General features: G+C 37.6%; 1 protein-coding gene across 15 annotated transcripts in view; it reads left to right on the top strand.

Annotated features, from left to right (window-relative positions):
* Window positions 1-22,638, top strand: part of ESRRG (estrogen-related receptor gamma) — a 683,317-nt gene that overhangs the window by 433,711 nt on the left and 226,968 nt on the right. For 2 of the 15 annotated variants that reach the window (XM_011987384.1, XM_011987380.1), the window contains exon 1: window positions 21,560-21,788. The exons of 11 other annotated variants lie outside the window; for them this stretch is intronic. Coding sequence is in view for 1 of the 4 variants with exons in the window: in XM_011987381.1 (XP_011842771.1) it covers window positions 21,733-21,788 (56 nt within the window). In the remaining 3 variants the exon portion in view is untranslated. Of the gene's footprint in view, window positions 1-21,407; window positions 21,793-22,638 lie in introns of those variants that run through there. 2 more of the 15 variants (XM_011987381.1, XM_011987386.1) reach the window with 2 other exon arrangements.

The raw sequence follows: 22,638 nt of genomic DNA on the forward strand, positions 1-22,638 counted from the left end.
TGTTATTTACAGTTATGTGGATGCCATACTATTTGGGATATAAAACATGGTACATATTAAATTAATATTTTGCCAGTCAGGGCATTTGCCTGTAAGTATGAATATTTTATTAGTTTGGTATCATTTTTCTTTTCATCAGCCTAGCTTGAGCCTTCTCTATTATACATTGCTTCCATCTAGGAAAAGCATGTTTTGTAGCAGAAAGAGCTCAGACCCTGGCAGCAGATATCCCTGGGATTATATCCTGGTCCTCTCACTTACTGGCCAGGTTTCCTTAGATAAGTTAATGTTTGAGCTTCATTTCCTTCTTTTAATTTCTTCACCAAATCAGAATCATTATCACCATAGTATCTACTTTTTACATTATTAAGATTGTTAGATAATTGCACAATAAAAGAAGGCTGTTATTATTTTTACATCACTGACCTTTTTTGAGGTTGAGCAAAGTACTATAAGTTAAGCTCTCAGAACAATGCTTAAGACATAGTAGGTGTTCAACAAATATTTTTCACTTCTCTTTGACACAAACTCTACATTAAAGCCTACATTAAACCCTGTATTAAATAATAACACCACATTACATTTGTATACTTTTTTACAATTTACAGGATGAGTTTGATACATAGATAATTGCCTTCTACATCAAGACTGAAATATAAATAGACATCACCATAATACAATTTAAAGATAATAGTCATTCTTTATTGAGTGTGTCTTTTACAGATGAGTAAACTAAATACAGAGAGGTTAAGTAACTTTGTCAAGGACGAACTCCTAGTAATACACAGAGCTGACATGGAAACTTACCCAACCTCCTAACCAATTGGTTAACCAGCCTGCCTTGAATACATGCAGTGAGAGACTGGACAGAGGGAAAGCAGGGGGCAAGGGGAACCTCAGCCTTCAGCTCAAGAGGGTAAAAACTCCTATGCATAGGACAGTGTCTGGAATAGAGAAAAATATTACTTAAGTGAATGAAAGAAGCAAAAACATGTTGGGCATGATGGCTCATGCCTGTAATCCCAGCAACTTGGGTGGTTAAGGCAGGAAGATCGCTCGAGGTCAGGAGTTGGAGATGAGCTTGGGCAACATAGCAAGACCCTGTCTTTGGGAAAAAATGACGGGGGAAAAAAAAAGAAAAAAAACGTAGGTGGGCATGATGGTGTGTGCCTGTTGTCCCAACTACTTAGGAGGCTGGAGGTGAGAGGATCGCTGGAGCCCAGGAGTTTGAGGCTGCAGTGAGTCATGGTTATGCCACTCCACTCCATCCTGGGTGACAGAGTGAGACTTGACTTAAAAAAAAAAAAAAAGAAAGAAAGAAAGAAAAAGAAGGAAAGAAAAGCAAAATGTGAAAGAATATAGCAAAATCCAGGGGGTAACTGACATCCCATTATAAAAGAAAAATTGAGACCTTGGGCTGAGTTCTCTCATGGCTCAGCCAGCAATTTCTTGAGGAGCTTTAGATTCTGTTTTCTACTCTAGCAAAATAGGTTGCAAACTTTGGTAAATAGAGCAGAAACATACACATTTGCTAATATGGAACCAAAGTTAAACACTGCTCAGAGAACTACAGAGAAATATATATGCCTACCCTCACCTGGAGAGCTAAATGAACGGGTACTTGAGAAAACCTAGTCAAACGACATCATGAAGGCTGATGTAGCTTCAGTGGCAGTAGGCCAGCAATATTGCTAGAAGAACAGATGGAAGATGGGACACATTTGTAGCCAAAAAGAGACTACTCATAGGTAACACAGCATGTATTGCCAGGAATAAAGATGGTGAGATGTAGAAATAACCTCTATAAGTCCTATGTGTGTGCGTTTCTTAAAATCAGTTTATTTTTAATTGTTAGACAAATTTTGAAAGTTTTTATCTGAAATCTGTGTGTTTTTGGCATTGTTGGACTTTTGCTTTTAGGAGTGTGTACAGAGGTGTGTGTGTGTGTGCATGTCTGTGTGCATATATTCAAGTGTGTGGTACTAGACTCAGATGAGATGGAATTGATTAAAACATCAAATGAGTTACCCTATGAATGTTGTACAGTTGATGTTTGCTTCCCAAGGCAAGAATATGGGCTTGCCTTTCTCCTGTGTGTAAATATTTTGTTTAGCACCTAGTGCAGTGCTAACAACAATGTAATAAATGCTTGCCAAATATAGTATAAATAAATAAATTGATTTAACACCCAGAAGTTTCATGTTCTTTATTTTATTGCCATTTGTTCAGACGCACAGAGGAAGAGACTCTAACAGACAATGTATTACTTACTCCCTCATGGTTCCTTATCTACCCAAGATTGATCTCTATGGCTTTGTTCTCTTAAAGCACTTAACCCTTTAAAATCCTCCTAGCAAACCCTTCTGCTCATCATTTAGATAAAAAGAGGAATACAGCAGATAAATGAACAGAATCACACCCCATGTGGCACCACGTCCAGAGGAATCACAAGTAAAGTCTGGTACCTAATGGTAGTCAATATAATGATTAAGAGCAAAAGTTTCCATGAGCAGGATTGGAATTGTTTCTGCAAGTTACCTACTATGGAGGCTATAGTAAGTTACTAAGTCTCAGCTTCCTAATCAGTAAAATTAGAATGTTACTGAGATTATTGTGAGGTTCAGATGAACTAAATGTTGTAAAATTTTGAGCACAGTCCTAGCACATCATAAACCTGTGATACTTAGCAACACTGACCATCATGTCAATGACTGTGATCACCACGACAGTGACAGTGATGATGATGAGTGTTACCCATGAATGGTGATGATGATGATGATGATGACAACAGTGAAGATGATGGCAAGGGTGAGAGCACTTAGTGGCTAACAGCTTGCTAGAAAAACTCTCAAAAGGAATCATGGTGTAATCTGTTTTCTAATTTATGTTTCTGGGTCTAAGACTGCCTTCAAAACATGCTATTAGTTTTTGGAATATTTAAACCAGCTCTCTAAATTAAATTACCCTGAAGAGGAACGCTTTTATATTTTTTAATATAAGGGACTTTCTGAATTCTATGCTATAGCCAGAACAATGATTTCACACTGAGATATTTATTCCAGGGTTCTCTCCATGATCCTAAGCGTCACTTTAAGGAGGGTGTATTGTTTTATTTCAGCTGCATCAGCACAGTGCCCCATCATTAATAGCAAATGAATAGACTGTGTCTATTTTGTAACTTTCATTCTTTACTCAATGGCTTTTCTCATGCTTAGTAAATAAATAAATTTCCATTATATGCTATTGTTGAAAAGTCATATTGTCTTAGATTTTAAAGCACACCTTTCGTACAGAGAACCTGTAGTACAGCTAGCAGCCTCATTCCATTGGTCTCTAATGACTATCATGGTGAGACACAGTGACTTTGACAGAAGGAGGAATTCACTCCATTAAGCAAATATACTGGTGGCTCCATACTTTGTTGGAGTTAATAATTTCATCTTTAACAACTGAAGCAAATTTGAAAGATGTTGCACTTCTCATTCAATGCTACACTCATTTTGCCTTGATCAGGGAAGGTTGAGTGCTCCTATTTTGATGTAAAATCTCCCTAAAACTGTTAAGTTTGAGAGTTTTTTTAATTGTCTGGGAGAGTCCGACACCAGAGGGCGATATGAATTCAACATTTTTACTTGTTTTCTTGTACAGTTTACTTTTGGTGTGTAAACAAAATAAGCATATTTTGTGTTCATACCGATTCATTTTCTTAAGTTTTTTTTTTTTCGGTAACTTCAATCTTACTTACTCTGTTCCTCTCCCCACTTTTGCATTTTAACAAGGAATGGAAAGATTAAGAAATCATTCATTAATTTAGCTGTCATTTATTGAGTATCTAGTATATGCAAGGTACTATACGAAAGGGTTGGATGGAGTTAGGACGGAAATGGATAAACACTCATTAAAGAAATGTTTACTAGTCAACTGTTGCATACAAAGCACTCTACTAGGTACTACTGGGAATATAAAGATGAACCAGGTAGTTCTTGTCTTCAAGGAACTTATATTCTATTGGATAAATATGATTCAATTATTCTCTTTTATCTTAAAGTTTGCTCACTTACCACAAATTTTTCTTCCCCCAACAGTCTTTAGAGACATAGTTCAGAAAATCTGCCTCTTTGGTTCCTCTCTCAAGTCGAATTGGCCATGCCCTTTTTTAAGGCTCTAACCTACTTTATAAAGACATATCACATGTATATAGAGCATTACAAATGGGTGTCCTTTAAATATAAGATGGTGGGAATAGCTGAGGCAAAAATCCTGGAAATAGGAATGCATTTGGTATGTTCAGGTTAAGCGAAAACTGTGATACCCAGGTTCTTTGAAGCAGAATTGTGGGAAACTTGCCAGGAAAGAGAGTTTGGGTCAAGTTATGAACAGACTTGAATTTCAGGTTACAAGAATCTTGATTTTGTTCTGTAACAGTGGAAAATGTGAGGTAAAAGTACTTGAGAATGGCATATAGAATGAATTAGGAAGAAGCAGAAAAACAGAGGTAGGGAGACCAATGAAACCACCGGTGAGGAAATTCAGGCAGTTGGAATTTAACTTTGAGAATGTAGAGATGATTTAGAGTCAGAACCAATAGGACTTAAAAGCTGACAAGTGTATTCCAAGCACCCATGTACAAAAGTGTGGCATATTTTGACATCAAGAAGGTTGCATGAATTCATCTGTTTCATAATAGTAAGAGTTCAAAGCTCAGAAAGCAATTGCCCAGCTAGACTTGCATTTATTCACTTATTCATTAAATAGCCTATTCAATAACATCCAGTCTGTCAGGCCCTAAGCTGTGTTCCAAGCATTCTGAGATGAGACAGGGTTACTGCCTTCAAGGAGCTTACAGTTTAATAAGAGAAGTAAAACCACGTACAGATATGAAAATGCTAAAGGATGGCAGGATAAGAGATGCCTCCAGAGAGGAGGTGATCTTTCTGAGTTTCCATCTGGAAAAGAGGTATGTGTGTGTGTGTATGTGTAGGGGGGTATTTTGGGGTATGTGTAGGGGTGGGGTGGAGTGTTAGAAAGGGGTTGTGGGGTTGGTGTTTTAGCCTGAGGAGTCCACACGTGTAGTGACACAGGATTGTGAACAGGTATAAAGAAATAATTATAATACAAATTACCCCGACCCCAAAGAGCTTTCAATTCTCTAGTAATGGTTCTTCTGTTTAGACAATGTTCTGTTTTTATATCCAATGCTATCCCATTATGTTGGACAGTCTTCCCATATGGGGACGGGGGCGTGAAAGAAGAGAGAAGGGGGACTGTGATAACTCAATGCCAGTTATATTTGAGAACCAATTTCATATATGACTTAAAAAAAATTCATCTGAGAATTAACACTTTAAAATCTGCCCAATGAAATAGTTAAATTCAGAAGGTGGAAAATTGAAAGAATGTCAATATATATGTATAATCCCATTTTGACAAATGTGACGTAGTAAATTCAAAGCCACTCAAATAAATGTCAAGCTTAATACAGGGGCACCTCTGCCTGCAAATAATCTCTAGGAGTGAAGAAAACACTACAAATAAAAAAATGGAACACTTTAAATTCTTGATAATTTTTTAGCTCCTCTGTCAGTGATACAGAAAGGTGTGTAGAAAGCATTATTTCTCCACAAGCATCCAAGGCAGGGTTACAATTTCTTTCTTTTTTTCTTTCTTTCTTCTTCTTTTTTTTTTTTTTTAATGTTAAGCACGTTCTTTTGCAGGGCTTAGAAATCTCTCTCGTCCAAAATTGAACAAAAAAGGCCTCCCCTTGTGCTTTTTTTGTCAGGCTGATGAAGCTGTATAGAAATGTAAATGCAATATAAGAGATGGTAGTGGGAAGCTTGTGCTCTTCTCTTCTCTGGGGCTCCCTTGTAAAATTATTCTCTGATTTTGCTGTGTGTATGCACCTCTTGTGTAAGGGCATTTAATTAGCTACAAGTTACAACAAAGACTTTTGAAAGGAAAATATATCTGTGGTGCAGATGCCTTTATTTTCATTCTGTGAACAGCTAGGTTTTTAACTCCCTTATCAAGAGCTGCATGAACTGCCCAGACTAAATTGGGAACATCTCCACACTGTTTGACAAATAGATTTTTTGTAAACTGATTTAGCCTTTTCATTGTTTGCATTTCATTATATAGCAGACTTCATGTCACAAAATCGGTATTCATTCAAAATAGAGAATTTAGAGATAGGACTGTAGCCAGATAAAAAATATTGCACAGGTTGGAGCTATTAAGCATAGAATAATAGCAAGTCAGTGATCCAAGGGGCTGTTCTTCAGCAGCAAAGGGGCTAACATAGCTGAGGTCAGGAGTCAGACTCAGGGCTGAAGATGTGTCTGTGGCCACATTTACAAGACAATCTGCAGGGAACAGAGTGAGGAATGAAGGAGTCTGGCAGGATAAACTGTAGGAAAGAGACAGGCTTGTCCTTTGCATCTCAAACCTCATTCTCTTGAGGGGTCAGACGTGGGAATTTTAACAGTCAAGATGTGTCTTGGTCTGTTTTGAAACATTTGCTCATCAGAGTTTGGGGTTTCATGGCACATATAGGAGAGCCATATTAGCGAAATAGACTTTGAGAAGGAGTTAGCAGTGAGCTGGCTTTTCATTTCTTCTAAATCTTTTAATTTAGACCAGCGGGTCTCAGACTTGAACATGCATCAGAATCACCTGGAGGACTTGATAAAGCACAGATTGCTGAATCCCATTCCCAGGGTTTCTCTGGGGTGGCAGGGGCAAGAATTTACATTAACAGTTCCTGGATGATACTGATCTTTTCCTTTGAGAACTATTGGTATAAACTCCACATACCAGTCATCAGTGGATCAAAACCCACTGAGCAATGAACATTGGCAGCTCTTCACTGTTAACCTCAAATAGAGAGTCCAGAAGATCACAGAAGATAATTTATGTGTAGGACTTGTCTTTGTTTTGTTTTTATTTTAAAAAATAGCTTATGTAGGGCTATGTTTCTATCACATCTTATTCTGCCTGTTTCCCACAGACGGGGAACTTTTTTTTTTTTTTTTTCACTTTAATGTGAATCTTTGGAGATATCATTTATGCACTTGTCTCTCAGTGTCAGGATTATTTATAAAGATGAACAGGATGCAGTTTTACTCTCAAGAGGCTTACAGTCACGGGAGAATCAGATAAAATATGAAGAAAACATTAATAGCATTTGGTTAGTTGAGATGATAGAGGGATGCTGAGGTCTCTATCCTACTGGGAACCTCCCCTGACCTCCGCTCCAAGGTAAACTAAGTATTAAGGATAAGTAGGGGCTGGTTGCAGTGGGACATATCTGTAATCCCAGTGCTTTGAGAGGCTGAAGGGGTAGATCACTTCAAGCCAGAAGTTTGAAGCTGCAGAAAGCTATGATTGCACCACTGCACTCCAGTTTGGGTGACAGGCCTGGGTGACAGAGTGAGACCCTGTCTCAAAAGTAAATAAATAACAAATAAAATTTTTAGAAAGGATAAGTAAGATTTTTCTAGGCAGAGAGGAGTGAAACATCGGTGTGTACTCAGGAATCTTCTAGCACTTTGAGAGTCCTAGATTTTTTTTTTACTTATAAGTGCACGCTGTTTCATCTTTCTCAGCTCTGGCATTTATTTTACTGTCTCTCCATTTCATACTTTTCCCCTACTTAATCTACTTTTTCCCCTTACTACATTCTGTTTGACTATTATTTTCTGTTAATAATCTGCATTCATTGTAAAATTATCCAAACAATACATAAGAATATAAGGAAGAAAATGAAAAGCAACTAAATTTGATTGCCTTACGATACCACAGATTCTGTTTAACCATTTTACATCTGTTTTTACTCTGAAGCATAGTATTTAGAATAGATTTTTACATTATACTCAGCTCTTCATTGATAAGCATTTTATGGTTCACTTTTTTCTCCTTAGATGCTTGGCAGTACAGGACTTATTTTAGTAAAGTTTCATAAACTGACGGATCCCTGGAAATTTGGTTTCTCAGCATTGTGTCACTACAAAAGCTGAAGTCCATAGATGGTTTTCACTTTACCCTAAGCCCGTTTCTCAGCAGTTAACTTCACCTTTTTCCTTCTTTTTAATGTTGGCTGCAGTTTGAATCCCCAGTAGATCTTATCCCAAAAATACCACTGTATGGACCCCACCCTCAGAGATTTTCACTGGGTGAGTTTGGGTGAGACCCAGGCAGCTGTAGTTGTAAAAGGTCTTCAGGTGATTCCAATGTGGAGCCAGATTATCTCATCCTATGATCACAGTTAGGCTTTGGGGTATTAGCATGGCCTCAAAGAAAAAAAAAAAAAAACGATGTCTCATCTGCAAAACTGGTGAAGTTCTGGAAGTCACTTGTATTTAGTGACTTGGCATCTAACACAAGCCACTGATAGTTTTTGTGGGCTTGTATGTAAGGACGAATATTTTCTTATACTTGCCTCAATCACAGTGAGCTTGGATTTATGTTATCTTATTTGTTTTCACAACAATCTTATGGAGTAAGCAGAGAAGTTTTTTTTTTGTTTTTTTTGTTTTGTTTTGTTTTGTTTTGTTTTATCCCTTCTTGCTAATTATTGTTCTTAACAGATGATAAAACCAGTAATTCAGGTAAGTAAGGTCCAAGGTCACACAGCCAACAGTCTGTACAGCCAGGATTAAAACGAGGCCATCTGATATCAAAGTTTATGCTTTTACGTACACTTCCTTTATACAGTTCAATAATGGTAAAATAATGATTCCAGGACCTGGGCTAAGTAATTTACCAGTGGGTCTCAGTCTCTACTTTGGCAGTGTATTGAAGTCACCTGGGATGGATGTTTCAAAACTCCTGATGCCAAAGATTTTAAATTAATTGGCTGGGGGGAGGCCTGAGGATTGGAATGTTTCAAAGGTTTAAACCAATGATATGTAGACCATTTCATTTAGTCCCCTTTAGCAACAGTATGAGATTGGAGTCATCACCATGTTTAAAATGAGGAAATTGAGACATACAAGACTTTAACCCATCAGCCCACCTGTCTACCAGCTAAAGAATAGCAGAAGCCAGGCTCAAAACAAGGGTGAACCACTGTCTGCAGCTCTTCTGGTCACTATATCTGTCTCTACCAATTTTAAGGCTTTTGCTTCAAACTCTGAAGCAGATGCGGCTGAGTGAACCATGAGACATATACTAACCAGAGAAACAACTGAATTTAAAGTTTTTAAAAGTTCAAGGACCATATTGCTGTCTGCAGACTGAGCCATAGCAGCCAGCATCACTTTATTGATCGATTTATTTGGTATTTCTTGTTGCAGAATTTGATTTTTGAGACTCAATATGTTGAAACATGAAGTTTAAAAAACTTAGGGGCTGGGGATGAAGAATATATGAATAATAAAGTGAATTCTGAGCCATTTATTTTTAATAAAAGCTCTGTTCCCGATGATGAAACTGTAGACTTTTAGAATGAAACAGGTCTATAGAGATCCCATTCTCACATCTTGGCATGTCCCAGAATGACCTGGAGAGCTTGTTAAAACACAGGCTGCTGGGATCTACCCCCAGAGTTTCTGACCCAGTAGGTTGGGGTGAAGCCTAATCATCTGTGTTTTCAACCAGCTTCTACTTGATGGAGATTCTGCTGGTCTGGAATCCATACTTCGAAAACTACTGCACTGGTTCCCTCTTGTTCACTGAAGCCCAGTGAAATAAATGCAGCACCTAGCACAAGCGTACAGATGACCAAAAACCATTCTTCCTCAACTATTCTTTCTACCACATCTTGCTTCTCTGAGAAAGAGAGGGGAACTTCAGAGATGGTATTTTTACCCTCACCCTAAAATTCAGCGTGACGTCAACTTGAGGGGATAAATATCACAGTTAAAATAGTCCTTAACGGCCAGGCGCCGTGGCTCACGCCTGTAATCCCAGCACTTTGGGAGGCCAAGGAGGGCAGATCACTAGGTCTGGAGATCGGGACCATCCTGACTAACACGGTGAAACCCCATCTCTACTAAAAATACAAAAATTAGCCCGGCGTAGTGGCTGCAGTCCCAGCTACTCGGGAGGCTGAGGCAGGAGAACGGTGTGAACCCGTGAGGCGGAGCTTGCAGTGAGCTGAGATCGCACCGTTGCACTCCAGCCTGGGCGACACAGAAAGACTCCATCTCAAAAAAAAAAAAAAAAAAAAAGTCCTTAACTCCCTAAAAGCACCATATTTTGTATGGATCATAGGGTCTAGAAATGTTACTGGTTAATACCCTAGTAATAGACACTTGGAAAATTCCCCTCCTGTTCTCATCTTTCTGAAGTGAAGGTGAGTATAGTGACCCAGGAAAGCAAATATATGTAGAATACATTAGCCCCATTAAAATACTGACAAAATTTCTTCAGAGAAACATTGAAACTCATTTTTTAAAAAATCAAGTTGTATGAGTGCATTAGTCTGTTGCTGCATTGCTATAAAGAAAAGACCTGAGACTGGTAATTTATAAAGAAGCAGTTTATTTTGGCTCACGGTTCTACAGACTGTACAAGAAGGGTAAGTGCTGACACCTGCTTCTGGTGAAGCTCCAGGAAGCTTACAATCATGGCGGAAGGTGAAGGGGCAGCGGCCTATCACATGGTGGGAGAGGGAGCAAGAGAGAGGGGAGAGGTGCCACACACTTTAAAATTTTAAACACCCAGCTTTCTAGTGAACTACCAGAGTGAGAACTCACTCATCACTGGGAGGACAGCACCAAGCCATTCCTTACAGATCTGCCCTCATGACCCGAACACCTCCCACTAGGCCCACCTCCAACACTGGAGGTCATATTTCAAGATGAGATTTGGAGGACACAAAATAGCCAAACCATATCAATGTGTGAACATTTTTGCCAAAATCAGAAATTTATTTGGCAGATATTTGTTGAGAGTCTAAAATGTCTAGATTTCAGTGCTAGGCACAGGGCAGAGGATTAAAGGCCATCAAGAAGTTTACTCAGTGGAAGGCAGAGACACATAAGGACAATCTACCTTGACACAAACCACTTAGACCAGTGAGTGCAAAGCATGATAGGACACAGAGGAGAAGGCCATTGATTCCGCCTGGTGCCCTTTCAGGAAGGCTTCCCAAAGGGAACACTTGAGACTGGGTGTTTTTTTGTTTTTTTGTTTGTTTTTGTTTTTTGTTTTTTGTTTTTGACAGAGTCTTGCTCTGTTGCTCTGTTGCCCAGGCTGGAGTGCAGTGGCGCGATCTCCGCCAACCTCTGCCTCCCTGGTTCAGGCGATTCTCTTGCCTCAATCTCCCGAGTAGCTGGGATTTCAGGCACCCATCACCACACCTGGCTAATTTTGTATTTTTAGTGGAGACAGGGTTTCACTATGTTTGTTAAGCTGGTCTCGAACTCCTGACTTCAGATGATCCGCCCCCCTTGGGCTCCCAAAGTGCTGGGATTACAGGCATGAGCCACTGCGCCAGGCCTGAGAGTGTTTTATCTACCCTGCGGATTGTGTTGCTAAATATTGTAGCTGACTAAATGAGAGCCAGAATTACAAGAAAAGGACCTCCCCCGCTTTGTTTTGCAACGGTTTATTTATAAATATGTAACTTTCTCCTCCAGTAAGAGCACATGAATCAAGTATGGTAAAAATAAACAAAATATTTACATTTACTTTCTTTACATCTCAAAATATTGATTAGGATTGAATAATTGAATAGGTTTAACTGTTCAATGATGGCAATGAAGTCAATGTTGGGGGAGAACATGGGCAGTACTAGAAAGCTCTCACCACAAAAAGAGTTCATTATAGCTAATATTGTCTTATTTAATCATCTTTGGTAATATGGAAAGCAAAATGTGGCCATGTTTTCTCCCAAGATCTTCTCAGCAGTAACATGCCCAGGCCCCAAAGCACCTGGTAGTATGACAAAAAAAAAAAAAAAAAAAGGCCCTTATACTGCAGGCTAGAAAGATTATACAGATGAATCAGAATAATTCTGAAGAAAACACGAATGTTTGAAAGCTGTTATGTTGTATGGGTTGATCATAGTTCTATTTTATTAACAAGAGGATCTTTGAAAAACTCTAAGCAAATACGGTGGTTTTAAAGTTGAGTTATATTTTTTGGATTGTTGTTGCTTCTGTCTTAATGAGGAATGATTTTGCTCCTCTTTAAGTCTCTTGGTTCCTTAGCTCAGATATCCTCGAATTTTACTGTGGTTGAATGGCTGGGAAACTTCAGAAAGGGAAAGCAGTCAATTTGGAGCTGTACCTAACCAGAGTAAAATTCTTGCTAGAGAAGGGAAATTATTGACACCACAGGATTCTCCCCTCCCCCACCGTTTTTTTAATTTTAGAGATGGGGTTCCACTATGTTTGCAGGCTGGAGTTCAGTGGCTATTCATAGACAGGTGTGACCATTGATCATTGATCACTGATGCCTTGAACTGTTGGACTCCAGCAATCCTCCTCCCTCAGCCTCTGGAGTAGCTGGGACTACATGTGCACACCACCAAGCCCAGTGGTTTTCTTTTTGTATTGTACATTTTCACTAGTAGGGCAGATCACCTGAGGTCAGGTATTTGAGACCAGCCTGGCCAACATGGTGAAATTCCGTCTTTACTGTAAATACAAAAGTTAGCTGGGTGGGGTGGTAGGCGCCTGTAGTCCCAGCTACTTGGGAGGCTGAGGCAGGAGAATCTCTTGAACCTGGGAGGCGGAGTTTGCAGGGAGCTGAGATCACACCACTGCACTCCAGCCTGGGCGACAGAGTAAATCTCCATCTCAAAAAAAAAAAAAAAAAAAAAAAATTCCTTAAATCCAGATGTTAACTTTGCAGCATGAAAACTGAGTGCTGTTGGACAATCAACAAACCCTTTGAATCTCAGTGTCATCTGTAAAATGGGATGATAATATAATAATAATGAAGTTTCCACCTGCTACAGCGAGTTGTCATGAGGAACAAAAGGAGCACGTGTGAAATTTCTTTGTTAATGTTAAATTATAGCAAAAATATTGGATATTCCACTTCTTAATTAGAATTTTTAAATGTTCTAAACAGCTAACTTTTCTCTCTATATTTTAAAAATATAAAAATTTTAAAAATCTTTCTCTGTTAAATTTCACTTCTTCGTTTAACGTTATAATTTATTGAAGGATGAATTAATCCATGTCTGTTCTCACTAACGAAAATGGTCTTTGATTTACTTAGTTTCCTAATTCAACTGGTAACTGAACTCTTGCTTTTCGGTGACACAGTTTGATTGGATAAACCTTCGTGATCCAAATATCTGTGCACTTAGTTACAAACTGTAGGTGAGATAAGAACCCCAGGACTTCAGTGTCCTGAGTACAGTCCTCATGCCCCTCCCCCGCCACCATTCCTGTAATTTAATCTACCACAGAAATGGAAAAGGAATTCTTTGTCTTACTCTCTCTTTTTAAAATTGATATGTAAGAGTTGTACATATTTTGGGGGTACATATTGCATTTAGATACATGCGTATGTATGTGTAATAATTGAACCAGGGAATCTCACTCTTTTTTGCATCCAAAATGTGGTTTTCTAGAAATAACGGTTGGCTCTCTAGAATGTGATATGTTCTCATCAGGGTCTTGCTCTTTCAATGAAATCATCAAGCAAAACGTACAGGTCTTGTTTAAAAACTGCAGGGAGTAAAGAGAGGTAAAGAGTGGCCTAAAGGTAAGACCTTTGCCTTATTCTGCTGATTAATTCCCTTCCTCCTCCCCCCATAAGAGGAAAAATCCACCTTCCCACTGAAAGTATTCAGTGTTCACTCTGCTCCAGTCAAACATCTTATAGAAACAGGAACTCCGTGACCATTCTTCATGGGATCCTTGTCAACATTTAACCAAAGAAATCTTTAGATAATGAAAAGTACTTAGAATCCTTAATATAGAAATTTTTATGTTACATACAAGAATCATTTTTGAACACTTAAAAAAATTTTAGTTTCAGGACATGGGATCACGATTTTTAAAAGCATTTGCTGTCAGATTAAATGAGAAAATGTTTCCATGTTACCCTGGGAAGGGTCACAGTTTTAGGTACTGATATGGCAGCTTTGTTTGTTTGCTTTTGTTTTAATAATAATTGTTTTCATTATCCAATAGTCAGTATGAATATTTACAAAACATGGAAAATTAGAAAGTAGAGGAAGACAGCAATCATTCTACATTGCTCCTTCTTAGCTATCAGAAGAATAAATGATGATGAAGTGCTGGTGCGCCTTAGTATAGCATGGCGCAGGCCTTGCCCTCAATTCTTTTTTCCTCTTTTTATGTTTTTCTACCAACTTTCCACTTCACCATTTGCCTATTTTTTTTCAATCATGTTATCTCTTAAATTTTTCCTGTATTACTCTAGTTACCCGGCTTAAATTATCTCATTAAATTTGGCAGCCTCTCTTAAATTTAATAATTAACTGAGTAATAGCCTTGGTCATTAGTTCATTCATTCATTCACTTATCCAAGACGTATTCATTGTGTTCCTATAACATTGACAGGAATATTTCTTGAGTTCCATTACTGGCCCTGGGGACACTGTCAGACCCAGCCCAGCTCACAGATTACAGTCAGATAGAGTTCAGAGTAAGGAAAGGTGTGGCTGTTTAACAAAACTGAATCCTTGAAAGAAACGATAGCTAAAATATGCTTCTAAAAGGACAATAATTAGCTGAGGAGAAGACAGAATTTATTTCTACTAATACATTCCCATTTCTTTTTAAATATGTAACTTTTTTTTTTTTTTAACCTTTCTAAACTTTTGGAGAAAGTAGAGGACCGTTTGGTTTACACTTGGATATTTATCTCTTGGGTTCAGATGTCCCTTGGCTTTTACTGGACCTCTGTCCTCAGAAGGGTCAGATCTCCGTCAGAATTCTATGCGCTAGTATATTGTGAACAATTGTGATATTAACATTGGTAGCTTGTTGCTAACGAAGTACTGGAAAGGGGAGAAATGTAATCTTTTCTAATAGGAGCTTTCCTACTACCTAGGTATGTAACCTGGGTTAAGGCTCTTAACCATCCTGAGCCTCATTTTCTTTACTTGTAAAGTAACCAAGCTGGACTCATAATCCCTATGGTCTTTCCCAGCCTGTAATTCCCCGTTGCCCAGACTTTATGTGCTGCCATAGATTAGTGGCCATTCAATGTAACAAGAGCAAAGCCTTGTGAAGAAATTGAGTTCTTGGGATATCTGATCAAAAGAGCTCCTAGGTGAATGAGTTTGTACTTGGGATAGTAATAAAATCAACAGCATTATTGACTGAACTGCTAGAGTAGAGGGATGTGTAAGAAGTGTCTTAAAGGAAGAGAAATGGACTGTGAGCAATTTCTCCCCTTTTTTCTGGTAAACAATGTACAATTGAATTCTCTGGAGAGTCAGCAGAATCAGTTAACTTTCCCAAGTCTGTCTTCCTCATCCCCATGCAGAAAACATCATGGTAACTTTAAGGGGACATCTTTTAGTTTTCCCTTTTGTTACATGCAGCCAATGTATATGTGCCAGTATGGCAAGCAATTCATAATGTAACGAACTTGCACTTCACTTTCTTTTCTGTATCCGGTATCTTCCACTCCTAGGCAGAGATGGAGGCCAAATGAATTACAATGCCTTTCTCTTGCATCTCTCTGTTCAGTTTTAAACGTTTGTAAAATAATTTTTAAAGATTTAAAAATAATATAACTAATATTTATGGAAGGCTCACTAATTGTAGGATGACAATAAAATGCATTCTCCAAACGGGGACACTATGGAGGGTGTAAGAAGGTGCTACTGCAAATTGTTACGCTAGGACAACTGGTACAAGCCAAAACTTCCTCAGCCCACTGGATCATATGGTCCACAAACTGGGGCCAGATATTGTGCTAAATTGGTTTAACCTGCTTAATCCCCATACGAATTCTACAAGATTGTTATTGTTATTCCCATTTAGTAGCTGAGGAAACTGAGACTAAGATGGGTGAAGCTGGCTCCAGTCCAAAGCCTCACCCCTCATAATTGGAATCCGAACCCAAGGCATGTTCCAGAAGGACCTGTAATCCCTTACTCTAAAACCTTCTTCCAGGTATGACAAACACACACCTCTAATTAATTTGCCTTGGTTGGGGGAAGGAGACTGTTATCAAACATAGTCATCTATAAAAAGTAATCTTAGAAGTGTGTCAGAGAGTTCAAACATCAAAAAAAGAAGTATAACTCTTTGAACCTGTTTATATGGATACCAGATGTTAATATCTTATTTTTTTTTTCACTAGTCCTTTGAAAATTCGGACAAAAGGATTAACACAAGCCACAGGAAAAGCGAGTTTTTAAACTTGTATTGAATATCCATATATGTCAGGAAAAAAATACATTGTGCTTTTTTTGATGTTTTATGATATATATATTTGTAGACTCAAATATATTATATGTTGAATGGAGTGGTTAGGATGGGTAATTTGATCATTTTACTGGTATCATAGCATGGATTGCTTATTCTGGAATCTGTCATGTGTGTTCCACTTCCCCCTCCTTCTCTGTCTCCACTACTCCCTCCACCTTCCTCTCAGAGTTAAGCTACCCTTTATTTTGGACAACACTATCACACACATGATTGAGTCAACAATTTATGGCTTTTAAAAATAGGGATTTTGTCCTCTCTTAGGTTTATTGTTTATCATAATCATCTTTCAAGTGAAAAGGCTAATTTACTCTTTCTATAGGAATATTTTAAGCTTGATTATCATAATATTACAGCTGCCTGAAAAGGTCTAAAACGGGACATTGACCTTGAATGTTTTCTGCATTTAGCTCATGGTGCTTAACATTCAGGAAAGAATATAACTGCAACTCATTTATTAATGTATAATCTCAAAACGTTAACTATTGCTCTGTAAATACATGCTATGCAGATTATAGAAAGCTTGTAGAATACTATGAAATGCATTTGGTATCTTACCAGGGCAAGTATGATGGAAATACAACCTAACTAAAGTCAGTTTTCCCATTGGAGCTACTGTAGTTTATAATTTAATTTTTACTGACATTTCACCATGTGTATTATTAGTTTGACAAAATGAAAATGAAATAATCCTGAATTAATTAAACAGAAACTGAATTGCCTCTATTAGTTTTTCTGTCTTTCTCTGATTCTTTTTCCCCTCCTCTTCAGCTTTCAGAAACACAGTGGGAAAGAGTTTAGTGTGTTATGGAGGTGAGATAGTTGCTCCCCAGAGAATGGGCTTTTTTTATATATAGACTCCATAATTTGGGAATGGGATGGATTTATAGGACAAGAGGTTTGTCAAAAGGAAAGGTTTTTATTAGTGCTTCTGTGGAAGCGATCACTTTCAGTAGAAATGATTGCTTCTTGCCAATCGAGACAATAATTTAAATATCAAAGCCTGTGCCCTAGAAATGAAAGGCAACAGAAAATGAGGAATGATGAATTGATAGAGGGCTGGTGGTAATATAGTGTAAAGTAGTCATCCTGACTTCGAAAGAAGTCTGCATGTTCTCAGTGGGAAAGGTGTGTTCTTAAGCAGGTTTATAGCACAAAGGAAAACCCAATTCTCAGATGAGGAAATGAGGGACAGATAAGTGAGGTGACCTGCCCATAGCCACACAGCTCATGAGGAGTAGAAGGGAGCCTGGTGCTTTGCTTGTCATTTTAGGTTCTTTTCCCAAGGTTTTCTTTTGGAGTTAAAGATAGTAGTTAGTAATTGTCTTGGTTTGCTTTTTGTAGGATGGTACATTATACTATATATGATACATTTAAAACAGCAGGGAAAATAGTTCAAAAAGTTAAACAGCTTTTCAAAGATTTTATACTCCTGAGGAAAGATTACAAGGCAATTTGAAAATCTAAATTTGTTATGCCTTGTTTAGTTTTACATATTTAACAAATGATGAATGCGTAATATAAAAGAAAAACTTGCTTCAAAAATGACAGTGAGAAACTTGAACATTTTAAAGCAGGTTAGTCCTGTTAATTTTCAGAAAAGAAAGGTAGGAGCCAAATATAGCTGTTCATATGCAATAACAGCAAGCATTTCTCATCACCTTCTAGCAACATAAGAATTCCTAGTTAGAATGTTGCAGGAAATGATTCTGACTTAAATGTAGTAAAATGTCTGGTGCATACGACTATAGGAATCTTCCTGTGGTTTCCACTTGAGTTTTGCTTGTTTTCATTCTGTTCTTTGAAATAGAAATGAAGTGTATTCTCTGCTTGGTGGCTGCATTAGTTGGGACTGAAAATGAATTTATTTGGATATTTATGACTGCATTGTTTCAGGAAGAAGAGATTGAAACTATGCATACACTAAGAGTCTGATGCATAATAGACTGATATTAACTAATTTATTAATATTCTTTGTGGAACAATCGTGAGAGATCCTTTTGTTTGGTTCAGTTTTTCTTGATTTGGGTAGACTCCTTGTGGTAAGATTGTGAAGTGTATAGACTGGGAATATATGTGTATCCTAGGCTGTTTATCTGTTTGTTTTTTTTCCAAATTTTTTGTAATTGAGATTCTTGAAGGTTTAAATTCAGTATTACTCATGGTGCATTTATTTCCCATGATTATCCATTGTTTTCTCCTTCAAGGTGAGAAAAATCTGGGACCAGGGAAGTTTCTTGAGATGACTGAGCTGTGTATTTGTAAAAGGTTCTGGAAGCTGTCTCACAAGTTTAGTGAAGAGGATTTTTAAAAAATTTTTTAAATTGGTTAAATTGGATTCAAGACAGTAAGTATAGTCTTTAGGTCCTTGAATTGTACAGGTGATACTTTGATCCCAAGGGGAAAGCATCCAACTCTACAAACCTGGTACATATCTGATCACTCAGAAAGCAGTGAGCTCAGTGAACACTGCACCTTGCGTAGATGAAATATGGTTAGTGAAAAATCAGTGGGGATGATACTGTGTATGTTTGTACATGTATCTCTGTGAGCACAGCAGAAAGACTTACACGTAAGTATGAGTCTAAATATCTTTAAAAATATACACCAGTGAAGTCAAATGGATCATAATGAGAGCAAATAAGTACCCAAAGGGAAATAAGAAAATTATGGGAAATCAAAGATCACTTGTACGAAATTTGGTGACTTGAGGTCCACTGGTAAATACACTACAAATCTTGTCTTTAAAAAGCCATTTCAAAGGAGTAATAAACAGGTTCTGTCACAGCATGATAATGCAAAGAAACTGAACACAGTACAGGATTCTGCACAGGTGCAAAATTGGAGTGTGTTCTTTGAGTACATTAAGATGCATTGAGTACATTAAATAATTTATATTTTTTACAGAAATATCCATAGTCAAACCAAGAAGGAAAGTTTCTGGTTTTTTTTTTTTTTTTTTGGTATATCTTTTTTAAAGTATGTACAATTGAATCTATTAATTACCCTGAGAATTTTAGTTTATTCAGAAATCAAGATAGTAACCATATGAATCAAAGGATGTTTTTCTGTCTTTGTAATGCAGTATTAGCTTCCATATTTCTTTGAGTGTATTTTAGAAAAATCTTGTTTCTTTTGCAAAATGCCTGTTTTATTTATTTTTTTAATTGTAAAATGATTACATGTCTTATTTGAGATTGAATAGACAATTTTTTTCTCTCTCAGTGTCTGCAGAATGCTTGGATTTTCTTCTACATCTCAAAGCTCTTTTAATTCACTGCTCACAACCAAATTTACATCTTAATTGCAGAGTTCACATTTAACAATATAGACAGCATAATGCTACTGGTAATTAAGCTTTTACTACCTGCTTTTATACAGTATTCTGAGGCACCGTTTTTGCTATGTGAGTTCTGATCTAGAAACTTTGTATGCATTTAGAACACAAATAAAAGTAATCAGGCCTATATCTTAGATATAGCTAAATACAAGGCAGTGAAATTGCTTTCTTCTGTGGGGGGACCAAATCATGTCTGTCATTTTCATATTCTGAATTTTAATGTGGCTGCTCTATTTTAGTGTTTTGTTTTTTTTAAGACCTAGAAAATTTGAGAGGGTTGAGGGAGTTGAGTCCTAATTTAGTGAATTTAACACACGGTGAATATCTGAACTAATTTATTTTGATCTCAAAGATTATCCTATTTCTATCACGTAGGACTTAAGACATAAAAGGTTGATAAGCAGTAGAGCTGAATTATATCAAAATTGTGGGTTTTTCACTCTCCATAAGGTAGCAGTTATCTCTTCGCCATAAATAGCTGGTATCTATTCCAATGTACATTTGCTAGTATAAAAAAATCCTGTAGATTAAAATAGGACCTAAGCAAACTCTTTGTTATATGGAAATTAAAGACATGGTATACACAATTAAAGGAGGAAAAAACACACTTGTCCTCTTATATCCTCCTTTTATTTATTTATTTTTTGAACACTTTTGATTGAGAATTCTTAGTTTTGTAAATTATTATCTGTTTGAAACTAGTTCTTATAGTGACCAGACTGTGTGATGGTTTATAAAATGTTTCTGGGTTTATTTTTTAAAGCATATAGGGTGCCTTATGTATAGAAACAAATATGTACACTGTGTTTTATTTGAAAGCAGGATGTTTTGGGTAAAATCATATATATAATTATATGCCTCCTAGTTTGGAAGCTTGTACTGAAATACATACAAATAATTAAGAATACTTTTAGTGCACTGTTTAGTAATGCTCTCCCTACAAAAAAAAAAAAAAAAAATGCTGTCTTTATTTTGTCAAAATGCATTGAGAGAGATTTAATTCGCTATTTACCCCCACAACCCTCAGTCTCCCCACCCCTAAAACTGAAGAAGCCAATTTGTCCTGCGGTTGTTTACCTTTGTTTTGAAAAGCTATGCGTTGTATCTACACGTAAAGAGACAGTCGCGGGTATAGAAAGGTTTACACATATAATTTACTTAGGCATTCTCTCAAATTGTATTGTCACTGTTTCCTCTTCTGTAGTTGTGTAAAACTGCATTCCACCTCAGAGATGACGATCCCAGTTCACATGCTCAAACAATTTAGAAGAATGTCTTTTATTATTATTATTTTTAATGCCCAGCATACATCAGGAAAACAGGAAAAGACATGATTAGGAATACATGAGAAAGTACAGCACCAAATAAACAGCAGCCCCTGGTGTAATCAAAACACAGACAACGGCAGGACAAACTTAATTCTCTACCTTCCGCAGAATCCTTTCCCAAATTAACTGAGAGTCTGCGTGAGTTCTCCTTTTCAAGGCAAAAGAGATCTTAGGTTAGAAATCAAAGGCAAATCCCTCCAGTGCTTAGAGAGTTAAGTTAGTTATGTTTCTTTTGTAGCTTCCCAGAAGAAAAAAAAAAAAGAGAGAGAGAAGGAAGGAAAAAAAAAATCAAACCCGAGAGTGTGTATTGGGAGCGTTTCAACCGCTCCCTTCTCCGCTCCCTTTTTCTCTGCCCACTCTCAGTTTCCAGCCCCCTTCGGCTCTCTGCACCCTGCCTACCTGCCTGGCTCCTCTCGCTCCGTGCAGCCTCCCGTCGCCTCCCTCCTGATTGGGCAGAGGCCCCCCAATCGGCTGCGCGGCTGGGCCGGTGGGACTGCATATGTAAAGCCCTACTTCATATTAATAAGCTCCAATCGGGGCTTTAAGTCCTTGATTAGGAGAGTGTGAGAGCTTTGGTCCCAACTGGCTGTGCCTATAGGCTTGTCACTAGGAGAACATTTGTGTTAATTGCACTGTGCTCTGTCAAGGAAACTTTGATTTATAGCTGGGGTGCACAAATAATGGTTGCCGGTCGCACATGGATTCGGTAGAACTTTGCCTTCCTGAATCTTTTTCTCTGCACTACGAGGAAGAGTAGGTACCTTTTTTCTTTCCTTTTTAAACTCGTCGTGGGGGTGCGGGGGTGGGGGCGGACAGATTGTATCTTTACACACTGATTCAGGTAATGCCCTGGGTATTTTGTGTGCACGAGTGCTTGTTTGTGTCTGTCTGTGTCTTTTGTGTTGAGGGTGATCTCCTAATTCAGTAAGTCGAGAATTGTTCTCTGACTACAATGTTACCTTTGAGGCAAAGCTCAGTGACTGTCAGTAAAACAGCTGTGTGACAGTCACTTCTTATTCAGGTGCTAAGAATAGGCACTTGGCACAAATGCTTAGTGAACTGTTAAAATGCATCTTTTACTAGGACCCATTTTCCCAAGGAAAGATGTTTTAAAATACAATATTCAAAATGATTTATACTATTGAGTGCCTCTTATGTATTTGCAGTTTGACAGATATTTTCAGCTCCTTGTCATTTCTTACCGCGCAGAGTTAGAGGCAAAATTGCACATTTACTAATTCTCCTTCAGAGAACAATTTAAAAACTAGCCCTATGCAATTCTGAGCTAGAATAATGTTATTTGCATGGTTAGCGTTAAGTCAGCACTTAACTGACAAATCAGTCCATTAGGTAACATGAGATTTTCACACATTATAAATATTTAAGGGGGGGAAAAAAAAACTAAAGAAGAAACAGTAGTGACTTAAAAATTTTCCTCTTAAATAAACACTGTTCAGAGTGTGGATTTGTCTCATTTATTGTGTCCAGAAAATATAGAAAAGTACTTTCGTTCTTACATGCAGTTTAATTAGTATTTATGAATATCTTTATGCACATGGAAATACATATTTAGATTACTAAAGGGGGGGAGTGCGTACGGGGG

Source organism: Mandrillus leucophaeus, unplaced genomic scaffold (genome assembly GCF_000951045.1).
Source record: "Mandrillus leucophaeus isolate KB7577 unplaced genomic scaffold, Mleu.le_1.0 Scaffold309, whole genome shotgun sequence".
Lineage (NCBI taxonomy): Eukaryota > Metazoa > Chordata > Mammalia > Primates > Cercopithecidae > Mandrillus > Mandrillus leucophaeus.